At 33.2% G+C, this 17,768-nt stretch overlaps 1 protein-coding gene across 10 annotated transcripts in view; it reads left to right on the top strand.

Annotated features, from left to right (window-relative positions):
- Nucleotides 1-17,768, top strand: part of LOC105145208 (uncharacterized) — a 75,608-nt gene that overhangs the window by 8,048 nt on the left and 49,792 nt on the right. Inside the window, exons 1-6 of one of the 10 annotated variants that reach the window (XM_087412190.1) lie at nucleotides 1,688-1,952; nucleotides 2,424-2,516; nucleotides 2,627-3,180; nucleotides 4,284-4,463; nucleotides 8,144-8,267; nucleotides 11,993-15,112. In XM_087412190.1, coding sequence (XP_087268316.1) covers nucleotides 1,841-1,952; nucleotides 2,424-2,516; nucleotides 2,627-3,180; nucleotides 4,284-4,463; nucleotides 8,144-8,267; nucleotides 11,993-12,333 — 1,404 coding nt within the window. In that variant the 5' untranslated portion in view covers nucleotides 1,688-1,840 and the 3' untranslated portion in view covers nucleotides 12,334-15,112. The other 9 variants (XM_087412194.1, XM_087412189.1, XM_087412192.1 and 6 more) reach the window with 9 other exon arrangements.

Here is a 17,768-nt window from a genome sequence, read left to right as displayed (position 1 = left end):
ATTTTGGATGAAAAAATGTACATTGATAATGAAATTAATGATTACAGTAAAGAAATTTTCATAATAATTTAATTATTAATATATAAAATTTAATGTTAGATATTAAATTTTATAATTAAAAATAAAGAATGTAAAGTATGTTGCAAAATCTTATAAGTCGATAAGAAACTAGTTTTGGATAAAAAGGTATACTTATATTGATAGTGAAATTGTTATAAAATAAATAATTGCAGTAAAGAAATTTCTGATAATTTAATTTTCTAGATATTGAATCTTATAATTTCGATACAACTTTCGACAAATATGATTTTTATATTTTTTATTATAATTCGGAAATATTCTTGCTGACTTCTTCTTAAATCTGTTTTCAATTTAATTTAAATTCCTTTAAAGAAAACTTAATATATGAAATGAGATTATTGAAGATTATTGATTGTATTATACATATTTTTAAAAAATTAGTTTTTATTAAGAGAAGATATATATATATATATATATATATATATATATATATATATATATATGTATATACTCATATATTACTGAAGATATTATTAATTAAAAAATAATGACAAAAAGGAAGATTATAAATAACTGAAAAAGATGAATTTAATTTCTTTCTTCTTTGGGTATCAGTTAACTGTTAACTCATTTTTGCAAACTAAGTTTTTTAATGAACATGTGCGTTAAATTGAATACCGTACTGTGAGAGAATAGACGAAATTTAATTATTTCGGAGTCACTTGAAAATGCATTAGCTTTAAAGCAACCGCTTTATTTACATTTCGGACGCTGCTAAAGTTCTATCTCTTATATTGATTTGAGAAATCATGATTTGATTTATAATTTATTATTAAGATCAGAAATAATTAAATTATTTTTCAAAAAAGTTAAATTATTGTCAACTTACGGTAAACAATTTATAAGAAAATGACATCGTTTTAATAATTTTGTGTAAATTTTAATATAAAATATAAACCACTTATCGCGCAATCGTTTATTGATAATAAACACAGGCATTAATAATTTTTCAATAATCACCATTTGTCACCATTAAAAGAATTTTATTTTGACGAATTTATAAATACATAATAAAGCTATTTTGTTTATTTGTACATTGAGAAAAAGTATTTAATTTTAATAAATAATTAATACTAATCTAAAATTTATTTTTATTTAGTAGAATAAATATTTGCTAAATAAACAATCAAATTAATTGTTCTTGTACCGAATAAACATGTTTACATTTAGTGAATATTTAACAGGCATTTAATAAATGTTCAGACAAATATTTATTAAAATTTAATACAATTTTCTGTCAGTGTGGAATAAAAAAAATACGACTATTGGTAAATTAAAAAAAATAAAGTATAATGTTCTTGAATTGAAAGTCCTTTCATTATTCAATTACGTTAATTAGTAAAATCTGATTTGTTACAGACATTATACACTTATATTAATCGATAAAATTCTGATCAATTGGTTAGTCTGATTTTTAGAGACGTAAATAAATGAATGAATGAACGATAATCGTGAAAAACGATTCGGTCGCGTTTGAATAGTGCGCGTTGACGCGCCATATCGCGCGGCTGACGTAATGAAAGCGTGCGTTATTTGGAAAATAAGAAGGCCGGGTCTGGTAGAGATCGATATGGCGACGACTGAACGAGCGCCGCGCGAATTCTCTATATTCCGGCTGCGATATATTTCGCATGGGACAGGCCACGTTATCGGGGCGCATCGGCGGGCCGCGGGATCCCGCACGCAGTCGGAAAGAAGACGCGGCGTACGTTCAACCGCGTTTGAATCCGAGCGCCCTTCGCGCCATTCCCCGCGGCAGATGCACGAAGGTCAAAAGTATTTTAAAAATAAGGCCGTAGGCATTGGCAGATTGGTATGGCAGTGGACGTTAAGGGTCGGGTGGCGTTGTAATGGCAAAAAGTTTGCGAGAGGTGAGTAATCGACGTACGGGAGATATTCGGGAAGCGGTATCTCGCGGTGAGTGATACGCGACGGCGTAACCTGCGTAGGATCCGCGTAAATAAAGCGGTGCGAGTTAAGGTTGTACGAGTGGCTAGAAAATCGGGCATCAACAAATCGTCTTTTCGCGAGGAGGCTCGTGGAGGCTAGACGAGCACGGCCGACAATGGCGCCCAAGCCACGCGAATATTGACATTGCCAAAAACATCATCTCCGAATATATCGGATTATAATCGTATACGTGGGTGGTACGTACTGCGTCGCAATTAGCGATCTAACCTCGCGGGCGGCCCGTGGCCGTGGCCCATCGTTTAGAAATTCGAGCGCGGCTTACCTCGTTCCGGCCGTTAAGGTTATGCGAAAAAATGTTTTCTGCACGTATAGTAGCGCGGCGTGAACCCTGAAGGGTTTTACAGTTATACTGCAATGTGGCACATTTGCAGAAGCGCGGAGGACGTTGTGTGGGTCTAGAGAGCCGCGATTTAATCTGCGGGGAGATATTGTCAGGACGATAGGAGAGTGCGCGTGGAGAAAGTGTGTGAGTTTAGCGATTTTTAAGGGTTAGGGGATCACACAAAATTCGGTATAGCCAGGGTGATAGCATAGCTTTTATGTAGACTGTTTTGGCCAACTAGTTTGGTTGTAGGGTCGGGATTGGAGATAGACAAGATGGACCAGCAGTATTGTCTACGGTGGAACAATCATCCAGCCAACCTCACAGACGTTCTCAGCTCGCTGCTTGCCAGAGAAGCACTCTGTGACGTTACCCTGGCCTGTGTCGGAGAGACCTTCAAGGCGCACCAAACCATACTCTCTGCATGCAGTCCGTATTTCGAGAGCATTTTCCTGCAAAACACCCACCCCCATCCAATCATATTCCTCAAGGATGTCAATGACACGGAAATGAAGGCGTTGCTGCACTTTATGTATAAGGGCGAAGTCAATGTTAGTCAGCATCTCCTACCGATGTTCCTTAAAACAGCAGAGGCATTGCAGATCAGAGGCCTCACCGATAATAGTGTAAATAACAAGGCAGAGGACAAATGTCCATCACCTGATCCAGAAACGCAAACTGGAGTAAGACATAGCGATTCGCCTAACCTCCAGTCTCATCATGAGAAGAGGAAAAGAAAGAATTCAGGCAGCTACGATGTTTCTCTTTCTGGCCCACCTAGCGAAAGATTCTTGTCTGATTCTCAGGTAGATATCGTACTCGTTTACTCTCTTCTGTAACTCTATCACGAGATAGGTGTCATTATTTTTATTCATCGTAACACACATGTATCTTTATCATGACTTGTGTGCGTGTCATATTAAATATATCTTAAAACTTGATTAAGAAAAATTATACAGAAACGAGCAACATAAGTATTTCTTCTGAAAATTGATGCGATCATAATTTTTTGTGTGCATTCCAGATTGTCTCTTTGGTCTCTTTGGATACAATTTTTATTTTAATCGTTATGTTTGTAATAATATTAAATATTACATTACATTTTCACATATTAACTGTATAAAATAACATACACGCACAATATTTATAATAATACAGTTTCTTTAAATGAGTTTATATGAATACTAATTTCTATTTATATATCATTATACTTGTGCTACTGCTTAAAATTCTGGTTGATTGTGGTCTCATACATATTATCAACAAATTATACATGTGCTTGTGATTGCACAGCTTTCCAAATAACTTTATAACCTTGGAAAGTTCAGGCCAATATATACCTGCTGCATAATTCAAAAGACAGATATCATCATAATTAAAGATCTCATAACAAAGTCTGGTCACAAAATGATATTTTTGATTGGCCTGTCGTTTTTGTCAACTTCAGTGAGTTGGAATGAGTAAGATTGATATATAAGTTAGAATGGGATTGCATATGTAAAAAGAAACAGTACATATACTCTTCTTTTTTATTCTTGTTTTGACAAAATTGCTCGTGGCCAGACTCTGTTATAGAGTTTCTAATAATGTATTTTCCTATATACTTTTATTTATATATATTTTGACGTAAGATTCACACATTTAGAAAAAGATGTAATCTGTCTATTCCAAAACGTCAAATGCAATTTGACTACAAGCACATAATAGTAAACGTTATCATACAACAAATACCTACTCAGCTTATTATAATAAATCCTTCTATCACGTTTTTAAGCAAAAGAAATAACTTATTAATGAGTGTTTATTTAAAAAAAAAGTTCTTAACCTTAAATTTTACAATTAGTAATCATGTCGAGGTACAGCATTCAGAGAAAGATGAAAAAAATTTTTTTTGATTGATTATTTTCAGACATCCTCGCAGTGTAGTTACAAATCAAGTCCTCCTGTGATTCCAAAGTTAAATAATGCCCTGGGAGTTGAGATGGAAGATGGTGGTCGACCCATGTCCCCTGCTTCACAACCGCAGGCTCCTATTAAACAAGAGGTGGATCACCACTTGCCCGACTTCCATGACAATATTTCCCTCCCCGTAAGTAATTTTCGACATTTATGTATTTCATATTTTAATTTTGATTAATCATTTCTTTCTATCTCTGCCCTGCATATGTATTCGCTTCGCTTTTTCTTGTGCGTTCATTCGTTTAATAATGTAGAATACTAACTTTGTTAAAATTTGTTTTTAACTTTGCACGATCTATGTTGTTACATGGAATAAAATATATGTGTATGTAATCTTCCTTGCTGGTAAAGAGTTGATTATAAGTATTTCAATTTATTTGAAAGTATTATTGATGCAATTGAAGGAAATTATTTTTTGATGTATTTATCGTGATTGCATAAAAGATAATAATGATAAGATTGTTTATGTTCTTGGTTTCTTTATCTAAAGTCACATGCACTACAAAAAAGCTTGAGAAATTTTATTGTTTCTTATCTTATTACATTTATCTCTAGACACGTAATTTTTAAGTAATTATGTAATTATGCATTACATAGTTAATACATTATTTCTGTAAGATATTTCTTTAAGAATATTTAAAAGAATGCACGTGTAAATTGTTTGAACATTTGTGGTGTGAAGTGTTCGCGTAACAAAGTATTATTATTATTCTATTATTATTATAGCATGTAACTTAGATTCTGTGTGTCCATTAAAATATTTTTATTTTATTCCGCATTTTTTCCGAAGATGCTGTATGCTTCTTCTCGCTTAAAATACTTTGCACAGTCGTAAATGAAGTGCAAAGTTCTCGTGATATATCATGAAGATAATTGTCCCTATAACGGAGTTTCGTTACTGTTCCCACAATTGATGACGATTACCTACCGTCATCCTATAGTCGAAACAAACATGGGAAGGAAGGGATTTTTCTAATTAGAGATTACAGAATTGGCTTTTTCTGCTAAAAAAAAAATTGGTCGAGATGTGTTGATTAAGCACATATCCTTTCCTTCTCTGTTGACAGACTAATATGGAGTGGGAGGTTCAAAGAGATGGGAAGAGTGACGAAACTATGGATGTACAGAACATGACTTCAAATCGTCCAGATTCCGCTGGGGTGCAGGTTTCTCGCGAAAGTGCCATCATGGCTGGAGGTTCTCTCTATATCGATATGTCGGGAATTGCGTCTGAATTTCCCGGAAATTTGCATAATCCGCTAAGTCAAGCTATATCTATGAACACACACCATTCGTATAAAAGCAATAGCATTGATCAAACCCAATCGTTACCCGAATATCCAGTTGCTAAGAGACTTGAAAGTGATAGATCGTTACAAATAAATCAGGAACCAGGATTGTCTGTAATTCAGCAGACAATTCAGTGCGCAAACTTGCAACGTACTACTCCGCACAATAGAAAGGCTGGTAAATTTAAACCGGGATGGTTAGGCATGTATTCCTGGTTGCAGTATGATGAACAATCGAATCTTATGTTTTGCAAATACTGTAGAAAGTGGAATGAATCTATACCAGAAATTCGTACTTCATTTGCTGCGGGAAATGGCAATTTTAGATTAGAGATCGTGAACCATCATGATAAATGTAAAGCACATAAGCTGTGCGTAGCAAAAGAAAACGAGGAAAGAAAACATTATGCTTATACGACAAAAACATGCTAGCCTTGATACCTTTCATTGCATCCTATCTGGATCTGTTAACTTGTAATTAATTTCGCGCTCATTTAATACCTAAAAGACTTATCGTTTACAAATATATTTCAATATATTTGTACGAAATATGTATTTTGAGAAATTCCTTATTAAATCGCGACAAAATTTAAGTTAATTAAACTTACAATATTTGTTTATTTTTAAAACAAAATGAAACTTGAACATGTAACAGAATATATTATAAGTGCATTATTTTTTTTAACATTATTTATTTAACATGGTTCTACAGTAAAGTGCCGAAAATTTGAGCACCTCACCAGGGCCCACCCAAAAACATAAATATATCTGCATAATTTGTATAAATATTAAACATGTATATTTTAATGAAATATAAAATAAATAATATTTATATAGTATGCAAAAGTACTAAAGTAGTGAAATAAAAAGAAATTCATTTCTTTGTACAATTTGTTCTTGTGAAAATTCGATATTTTACCATTTCAATATTAAATATCTTTCCAGAATGGCCTATTACTTTTTTGTAACCGTTACAATCGTAATTTTTTAACTATTATAATCTCTTTTTAGAGAAATCTATGATATTATTTGTGTGTAATTAGTCAAAGAAGCGCCTCTATTTTTTTCCTCTTTTATTTCATCAATGATCTATCCTAGAATTTTACACACGTCAAGTATTTTAGCTTTATTATATTAAAAAATTAGACATTTCTACGATAACTCGATTTACTGTAGAACCACCTTAACTATCAGATTTCTTACAATTATAAGTACTTTCAGAGATCTTCCAAAGATTTCTGTTCCCGATTTCTCTTACATTTTAGTCTTGGACTTTTTTACTTTTAGATTGCATTCAATCAATTGTAATCATTTTATTGCATCAACAATATACAAAGAGAAGTTTACACTTGTTAAATATATTTTCACAGAAGCGAGTTTTTATCATCAAATAATTTTATCACTGTTAAAATTATTATTGCCTATAAAGTTAAAACAGTTTATGTGTGTATATTATTTTATTGTTAAAAGGACAATGCATGACTATACATATATAATGATGTTGATACAATAATTCTGTTAATACATTTAGTAATATTTCCAATGTTATGTTGTAATATGTATATATGTATTACTTGAGACGATATATGAAAAACCATTGTATATTTAAATAACACTTAAAGATGTTTATGAAAATTTGTATAATTATAAAAATTATGCAAATAACTTTAATAGACGTGAATGAAGTCTGTATATAATCATACAAATTTGTTTTTGTAATTATTTCATGATGAAGTAACATATTTCCACGATGATTGGACTTTATAAAAAGATTGAATTTGTATTTTTTAAACGTTATTAAAGTATATGTTGTTATATATTTGATGTATTATATGAGCGTACTACTACACAATTTTCAATATGTGAGAAAAAAATATGCCAAAGTATATATTTTTGAGATCATGTTCTGTGACAGATATCTTATATGTTTGAGCAATAAATCAAGTTATTCTGAAAATAATTTTTTCTTTGAAATTATATTGATTATATTTAACCTCCTACAATTAAATATTATTATATCTTCTATATATAAATAGGAACGAAAAATATTTTTTTAGATATATATTTCTTTTTTAATTATTTCTATTTAAAACTATGCAAAATATTCAAATAAGTATTATATATGTACAAATTTAATTAACATTACTGAGTTTAAATTATACTTATATAATTTTTACATAGCTAAACTATATAATTTTTTATGTATGTTACTTAAATATTGTTACATTAAGTTTAACGTGGGAAAATTATAAGTACCATTTAAAAATCTTAAAATGCAAATTTTGTTTTCAAGAAGTCTTCAATTTGATCATCTCAAAAACATAATTTAAGAGTTTGAGGATTTAATAGAACTTGAGAAACAACAATTTGCAAGAATACAAAGATTTTATCTTTTGAGGATATGCATTGAGGATGATTGCAGATAGTATTTGAATTAAAATGTTATAAATTGTGAACTTATAGTAGCTTTCATACTATTGCTGGCTATTTATTTATAAATCTGTGATTATGTCATGTGCAGGGTCATCCAGTTGGACTGATAGGAGAAGATGGAGGGGCCACGGCAGGAGCACTCAGTGATGGTGTTCAAGGGATTGAATCATCTGAGCACCATAATCCTCCGGAAATGCTCGACGGACTTGATGGTAAGATCTGCACTATATTCAATTTTACGACCAAAATTTCATTTAGATTTAACATATTTCCTTTTTTACATTTTGTATCAAACCGTTCTGAGCTGTGATTAACTTGTATTATGCATGTTGAAAATTTTACTCGATATTATCTCAGATATTATCATTCGAATGGGCTTAAATATTAAACTTGTAAGCAGTAATAAAAGATGCGACGATACATTATTCGACGTTTATTCGTTAAAACATCGCGCTTCATTTGCGAATCAAACTCGTCATTTTGCGCGTATTGAACGCTCGATGTCACGGGAAAAACTATTTCGTCGTCAGTGTGTGGGAAATATGTTACATCTAAGAAATCGAGGGAGATTTGCATGCACGTATTTGCAAGGATTTGACACGAGTCGAGTCGTACGTAGGTGTCGTCCGAAGCGAGCATCCCTCTATTTCCAAATCTGGCAAGTGTAGTGAGTGTAACTTTAGAAAATGAAAGACCTTTATATATATATATATATATATATATATATATATATATATGTATATGTATGTACATGTACGTATATATATATATATGTATATGTATATGTATGTACATGTACGTATATATATATATATATATGCATACACACTGAGCTCTGTGTATATACATATATACATATACATATATGTACATATATATATATATATATATATATTATATATAACTACATGTGTATATTACATGAACCCTTGGTGTTATGGTGATGGTATCGTGCATTTGCTACGTCATTGTGGTAGTTTTAATTACGTGTGTTAATACATATACAGAAAGAAATAAAACATAACAAAACTCTCGTTGGTTTGGGACTGGTATCAGCAAATGGACTGTACTCCTATCTCATATCTGTTTTTCTTTTTTTTTTTTTAAGTCCGTGTCCGAGATTGTGATGGTGTGTGGGTGCGTGTCTGACTGAGTTCATCTCGCTGTTCTTACACGTGCACGTGACGCGTGTACGTGCGAATGCGTGATGCCACATTAACGAACTCCATTTGCGTGAATGCGTGTAAATGTGTGTCGTGTATGCAAAATGAGATATGTACATATTTATGTCATATATATTATATATAAGACATATATATATATACAGCATATATACGTACATTGTGTGCACGTGCAGACGCAGATGTACGTATATATGCGATACTTCCATGGCGGGACTCTCTGTGCATGTCTTTATGTGCTGTTTTTATTTCCTATTCTCTTATGTACCCTTTTGCCGTATCTTGCGTCACCGTGCCTGGCGATCTTGATCTTATATTCTCACGTCTCTCTTGCGCTGTTCGTTTCGATCTACACGAGTGAACGAGAATATTAGCAACAAAATGTGCAGTCGTTGCGCATCTCGTTGCGCAATCCGTCGTTTGCGTTAATAAAGTTGCCGGCCGCGGGCAAAAAAAATTCGTTACGTAAGACGTTTCCTATGTTACGTTACTTGATACCACGAAATGGATATGAAGGTTAACGCGATTATACAAGAGCGAAGAATCCGAGGATTTAGTTATCCCGAAAACTTATCCTAAAATTACAGATAAAGATGCCAATTAGATTCTAGAATTTGCAAATTCTCTAACATGAGGATCTTCATGGAATCAGGGATTGCAAGATCCGAGGATTCAAGTTCCATATACGTAATCTATAAAAAGTCTATAGGTGAATTTATCAGGTAAAATTTTACTTTTCGCGAAATATCTTCTATCGTTCGTCCATTAAAACGTCACGCTTATTTATAGTCACGACTCTTATCCACTACGCATCGTCAATGCATTAATAATAGTCGCCAATAGCGGCAGCAGCAGCAGCAGCAGCAACAGCAGCAGCAGGAAGATCCTAGGTATCATTTTTTTCCTTTTAACGATTATATCCGAAGAAACATACGCGATTAGACCGCTCGTTAAATAGATTCTGTTGCTAACGTTATTCTTCGTTTATCTTTCGCATCCTCGACCTCGTAGTGATCTTGCCTTCATCGTCGTCATCGTCGTCGTCGTCGTCGTCGTCGTCGTCGTCGTCGTCGTCGTCGTCGTCGTCGTCGTCGTCGTCGTCGTCGTCGTAGTCGTAGTCGTAGTCGTCGTCGTAGTCGTTACCGCCGCTGACGTTGATAGTTACTAGATTACGTACTTCTTGATTGCATATTCATATTACATCTAGTTAGCTGAAATGTTGCACGAGCTGCATTATGCAATAGTTGCCAGTGGTCGCGAGATGCGCGCGTTTGATCTCCGACGGAGCAATTTATGTATGGGCGGTGTTTAAGAGCTGGGGACAAAGTCGATAGTCCGTATCGTGATCTCCGCAGACTGAGCGTTTACCGGGAAGTCGAATCGGTGAATTTCCTCGCCGGAATTCTCACACTTGAATGTTTATTTTTCATTCAATTTCCTTTTCAGTAGGTCAATTTTGACATTTCTTTTCTCTTTTCTTTCTCTTCTGTACTGTATTGTGACAGTATCTTTAGTCTCTTGGAACGCGATGAAATGACAGTAGAATTGCGCTTTTTTTTTTTTTTACATAGTATTGACATTTGCTACGAGTAGGTAATTATAGATGAGAAAAAGCACGGGGTGAAGTCTTTAATAGAATTAATCGATTTTCTGTCTTGTTTCGACGCAAAGGAATTTCAATTTTTTTTTAATTATGTCCTTTAGAATCTTTCTATATATTTTTTGCCTACATTATTTTTTCTCCGCATCAAGCAAGATTTTCATATATTTCCAGCGCTTATAAAAACAAGAAAGATAATCAAGCAATTCTATTTAGTACATTATCGTATACAAATACGAGTGTGGTGTTCGTTATGATATCTTCGTTGATTTTGAACGTATTTGAGAGAATTTCTTCTTCTCTGCAACTATTTGACGTAGAGTGTAACTTATGGGAAGCATAAAAGATGTTCTATTTAACGTTATCATCGGAAATATTTCTTTTCGTAATGATAATTTCTTATATTAGAATAATAGCAAAATAAAAAAAATATGTTAAATATAAAAAGCAATTTTTAAAAATATATTATAAAATAATGAAAAAGATTCTCTCTTGGAAAATTAGTAAAATAAATTTTAATTTCACGAATTAGAGTAATATTACATTTTTGCAATATAAATTTTTGTGATATTTTTTATGTGTAATGACCAATTAAAATTTTATTAATACTTAAATATTGACACAATATTGATACAAATATTGATATTTATTAATACTTAATTATCTGTGTCGATCAGCAAAATAATATTTTTCTAAAATAATATTTGCTCTAAAAAATTATTTTAGAGAAAAATTACATCTTTAAATATTTATGTAATTTTTTTTCATTTTACAATGAAAAAGTAAAAGCTGTGATAAAATATTTGCATTTCAAACATTTTACAAGAGAAATTACATTTATGTTCATGGCAGTTGGTTCTGATAATAAAAAAGGATTTGACATTTATTTTTGAGATCTTTTATTTCATAATTTTACATTTGTACGCTTAGTTACACAATTAACAAAAACACGTATAATTTTTTTTTTTTTTTTTTTTTTTAATTAAAGAGTTTGAGTTTGAGACATTAGACTAGACATTGCGCAAAGAAATAAAAGAAATTGAGGATGGTAACGGGAATCGATCATCTTTACGTATTTTGGGATGATAATTGTAGACACAGTTGGCATCGTCAATTAATTATGATGAATTCATCGAAACAGGACCTTGTATTCCAGGAATACCGCTTTGCAAAAGGACTTGCAAAAAGGAAATAAGTAAAGACAGTCACAATAAGTTAGAGCACACGCAGATCGGTATGGAATGCTGTAAGCAGTGCGGCAAGAGCGTAGCCAACATAAAAAAGCACATGAAATCACACAACCCCGACAAGCACGTATGTCAAATATGTTTGATATCGTTGACCAGGTCTGACAACTTGAAAAGACACATTAAGTTGAAACACGGCATACGGGACTCCTTGATATTGCCGTTTATGCGCATGGAGCAAAAGCTCTTCGTGGAAAAATCTCAGTCGGCTCAATCTCAGTCGGCTCAACCTCAGTCATACTCACCTTAGTAATTATTGCATTGCATAAACACAGTGCAAAGTGTATTAACCGCAGATGTGCGAGGATCTTTGAATCAATTAAATCTGTCCGGAACTCAATTACTGGCATTATTGGAATGCTATAATTTAAGGTATTAGAGTATCTTAAATTATTATATAGATATATACAACGGTCCGTTTCGCGCCAAAGAGACGGCAAATTACAAGACCGTATCTTTTGATATACTCATCTTTGGGTCTTTCCGATACATGGATCTTCTGATTCATAGATCCTCATACACTCTACATACATAATAATTTAACGTTTATATAATTTATTTTCCTATCGTGTCAAGTATAAACCTAGATTCGCGTATACGTTCGCAGAGCACTGGAAATTTGTGCTCATGTCATTTCACACGTTAATTAGTGTTAATCATGACGATCGATATATCGCACGAAGAACCGTCTTCGTCTAGCTGTATTCGACAATTACATCGTGTGCGCGTGCGTCTCTTTGATTTATAGAATACTATTTAAACTAAAATTAAATCTATTTATTCTTGTGCGTTTAGCTTCTAAGTATTTAATTCTAATAGATAAGACGCGGAGGTTTCTGATTCTGATAAGGGAACGGTCGGAACTCACCGTTCATCACGATTTTGCTTTGGATGTGTTATAGAGCATCATAAAACATTAGACTCATATTTTTTTATCTAATTATCTCAAGGTCGAAATAACCTCTTAAAAATAACAGATTTTTTTCAATATCAGCGAATATCTTCAAAATAAGATAAGCTATATGAAAAAAGCTTTTATACAAAAATGTTACTTTGTAAAAATAACTAGTTACAGTTACAGTTTTTTTTTTCAAAAGTAATTAGTTATTAGTTATAGTTCTAAGTTACCGAGACTAAAGATTAACTTTTATTACAATTATACAGTTACTAAAAAAGTAATTTTTCAGTTATTATGACAAAACAATGAGTAACATTGATATCATTAGGACTATCAAAGAAAAAAATAATTTACGTTTACAATTTACTGATCAATCAAAAAATACTTCGAAACATTTGTAGCATTAAGTGGACCATAGCCTTAATCAGTATTCAGATTTTACTTAATCACATTAAATTGATAAATAAGTTTAAAATGTAAAGTAACTATAAAAGTAACTGTTAAATTAGTCACTAGTTATTGGAATAAATGTAATCAAGTTAAGTTACAGTTAGAAAAAAGTTTTGATACACATAATTACGATTATGTATGATTCAATACAGGTCTTCTTCTTTATAATAATAATTTTCGTCATTTTTTAACCATTATGAGATACATTAATTATTTAATAGATATAACAAATCAGAGATTCGCGGACCGAAATTATATTTTGGATACATTATAATTTCTGGTTACGATTATGGTCGGAGGATACCTAACTTTTATTTTGATTTTAGTTCTTTTAATGATAACAGTGATTGTTATGGGTCATAATTACCGAAAACCAAAACTGAAAAAGATCGAAGACCAAACGAATCCGATAATCGTTACGAAAAGTTGGATTTAGTCTCGGATCGTTATCCGGATCAAATTTTTTCGATCCGAGTCCTTGTAACAAATACAAAGAAAAATACTGTAATTACTATGATATATAGTGATGATTCACGCGACATGATGATCAAATTATTTACAATCAGTCTGACACGGAATGTGTTAATAACACGATGTAGCCACATTTAAAAAAATATTGAAAATGAAAAATCCACATTATTTTTTCGAAGTTGTTTTAAGCCATCTTAAGTTAAACACAAAGAGTATGAGTTTAATATTTTTGATGTCTAAATCGGTGATGAACATTTCCGACGGTTCTCTTGTGAGACAAGCGGATTCTCTTAATTATAGCGAAGTGTTCATAGAACCAGTATAGCTGGAGACCTCAGTGAAAGTAATGTCAAGTACAAAACTTCTTTCTTCTACCTCCCGCTGATTGTCCGAACGTCATATCGTTCCGAAATACGGAAGATGAAATAATGTTCCTCCAAGATTATGGATCATCCTTCGATCTCGTAATCGTCTTTCCTTGCGTCACTTCCGTATCACGCCTGAATCCATGGACTGCTACAGTTCATTTTGAGGATCTCACATTCTGAAGTTTCCCTTAATTCCTACGTTTCCGAACGTTAGGGTTTAAAATTTCTAGATTTTCGGACTCCAGCATTTTCTATTATCATCTATAGACGCGCAGCAAGAATAATAGGTATTCATAGTCGGTTCTCATTTTAAGACCATCTTAAGTAATATCTTAATAAGATGCTAACAGCTCTGTGACTGGCTTAAGGTCATCACTTAAGATTGCCTTAAGTATAAGAATCAACTATACCGACCATATGATATATGATTTAAATGATATTAAGTATTTTTTATACGCACGCGTCGCGAATGGTTTTGCACGGTTCTTATCTATTGGATTTTTGTTCGTATATGTATGTAACGCGAGAATATATTTAACGTTATGTATAAAAATCTATTGGAACAATGTGCAAAAATAATAGTAAATCATGGAGCAATCTTTTTTGTCTCGAGCTGCGCGATCAATCTGCGTAATAGGAAGATAATGCAAAACATTCTTCGACGCGTGTACGTAAAAATATATATAGATTTATATATTTATACGTATATTTTATATTTATATGACGTAGGTTGTGAATCACGTCGAAGACTGATTTCTGTGTGAGCCGTTGCGGCTCAAAAATAGTCATGATGAAACTAGTCCCCCAGGCCCATAGGCTGTTATGGAAAAAAAAAAAAAGAACAGACTCCTTATGGAGTTCACTTGTGGTGCCTTTCGCTTAAGTACAAGAATAAATCGCTTGTGACGAGATAAATAACTATAAACTATGATAAAATAATACTTATTATAAGCGATGCGATATCTCCCTTAGGCAGTGCATATAATTACACGTTCATAGCCCTTTTACGTCGTTATGTAACAGACGTGTCCTTTTTCCTCCATCTACGTCGTATCTTCTTGTCGCGATTCCGGGTAGAGATGGCGTCGAGCCAGTTTTTTTTTTTTTTTATCTATGTTCTTTCTCTATTTGCAGATGCAACACTTTTAGCTCTTCGAGCCATTGAATTCGCGCCAATAGCGGACGTAGATCAAGAAAGTATATTCAAGTTTTTTCGAAAAGGCGCCATATATTTGTAAACGTAAAATACACTCGCGAATGCCGTTTCAAATAATCGTTTTTTCGTTTCATCAAAACTTAATTATAGTTGCTATCTCGCGAAACTCTTTAGTCTACTTAAAACCAGTGGAAAGAACATTGCGCGTAGGATTAACCGAAGTTTCCAAGTAGTTCTACGAAATTAAGTATAACAAGGTCGTCATACTTGTGACGTCTCGTCGTTATTGAAATTCTCTGTCCTCGTCGTTCCTAAGGGAATTCCTCGACGTTGTCGCGATTTTTCGAAACATTCTCGCGTGACCGGCGCGACGAACCTTTGCTATCTGTTCATTCGCACAAAGCGACATCGCAGTTTCATGCGAGAACGCGCGTTTTATCCCTCTTTCTGCGCTCACACACGTTGCACAACAAGCAAATGTCGTCTCGTTTTACTTCTCGTTAAGCAGATGCATTCTGAGTGTCATAGTTTCCGGAACTGGCAAAAAATGAAAATGCAAAACTTCCAAGAATGGAATTCACTTCGCTTGTCTTACCACTTACTTTGATTGTGAACAGCAATCATACGGTATGGTTTGCTGAGATGTTTATTTATTAGCCTTCCCATTTTTATTTCTCTCTCGTTAACCCTTTGAGGAACACATTTTTCTTCTTAATAAATTGTTGAAATCATAAGTCATCTATGGTTTTCGAGATCGCTGATTATGATTTCTGAATTACAAAATTCAAAATAGCGGATCCAATACGATGACTATTTTAGGCTAAGATCAATTTTCCAAGATTTCAAAAATTTTTTTCGGAAAAACTAGCAAGCAGAAAATTTTGGAAAAAATATATATTATAGTTTCAGATATGGAATACACACATAAAAATTTTCAGAGCTGTAGTACTTCACGTTTAAGAATAGCTGAATTTATTCTGGAAAAAAACGAGTTTTTTTACATTAATTGTTTATAACAATTGCAAATAAATAAATTAACGTAATTTTCATAAAAGTTACATAACTTAGTTTCCTAAGAGTCTAAAAAGTACTCATATGCTCATGCAAAATAGATCAGTGAGAAATATGGAACAAATTGAGAACAAAAAGGTGGGACGTATATTTCTCACTGTCCCTCAAAGGGTTAAAGGCATTTCTTTTTGATTCATCGTTTTCAAGTCTGTCTTCGGAGTTTTTGAAATCTGCTTTCTTAACTTCTATTATCGTTAGACACTTTTTATGATACTTTATACGATACTACGTTCTAATATTAAGTTCAAACTTGTAAACTTGAATTGCTGGAGATTTTAAGGAGTCTCTCAATTCTTAAATTCTAATTTAAGTCCGCTTTCTTAGCTCTTAAATTTTTATTTTTCTCATAAAGTAAGCAGTAAACTCTTCGCAAGTTAAAGCAGCATTGATAGGCCCGCATCGATTGCACCGAGTAGTAAAAATTGCAAGGATTCGGAATCGCTCTGTCAATGACATATCGACTATTTTCTGATCTGGTAGCTAGGCTAACGACAAACAATGCATTCATAGCATAACATGACATAGGAAGGACATGTCGTTCTTGAAACTCAAACCATACTGGACTGGAAACCATAGTAATCTCCTTGCCAAATAACAACAGAAGCGATTTATCTGACATGCACGAATGTTCCATATTATTTCTTTAAATCAACTTTCGTCTTTTATATATTCATTTATTATATTCCATTTATTAGATTCTTCCATTTTTATTTCTATCTCATTACGAAGATGTCATTCCCTTTTTATTCATTCGAGAAAAATCATGTATAAAATATTAAAAGCTTGGGCTCTATATTTGCTGTATAGTGATGTGGTAGTTTCGCTACAAGACTCTAGGTACGTGGAATTTGATACTCTCACGTGCTCTCCGAATGGCACAGATTCTTCCGTGAGCTCTGCCTTTGTCTCTCGGTAACAAGGAGAACACGTAGTCAGGACGACAATTCGGATCTGGTAATATTAATGTCCCCGAGTTGGCCGTGACGTGCAGCCGTAATGTGCCTGCTGCACTATACCTCGGTGCAAGACGTGAGAGGTCTTGTCGCGTTTTGGCGAGGAAGTGCCCCGATTTCATAACTTCCCGACCTTTAACGGTGGAAAATTGTCTCTCTGGGCGACGTGGTAAAACGATGGATGGATGGATGGATGGATGGATGGCGTCGCTGCATTAGCGAACTGAGCCCCGGCGACAGGGCCCAAATGGAAATTAGTATCACACGAGATTTTCCCTGCCACAGCACGGTCAAAGGGCTCTCTCTCTCTCCCTCTCC

This window comes from Acromyrmex echinatior, chromosome 12, assembly GCF_024713525.1.
Source record: "Acromyrmex echinatior isolate Ae372 chromosome 12, ASM2471352v2, whole genome shotgun sequence".
NCBI lineage: Eukaryota > Metazoa > Arthropoda > Insecta > Hymenoptera > Formicidae > Acromyrmex > Acromyrmex echinatior.
This window is presented reverse-complemented; position numbering and strand designations above follow the sequence as displayed.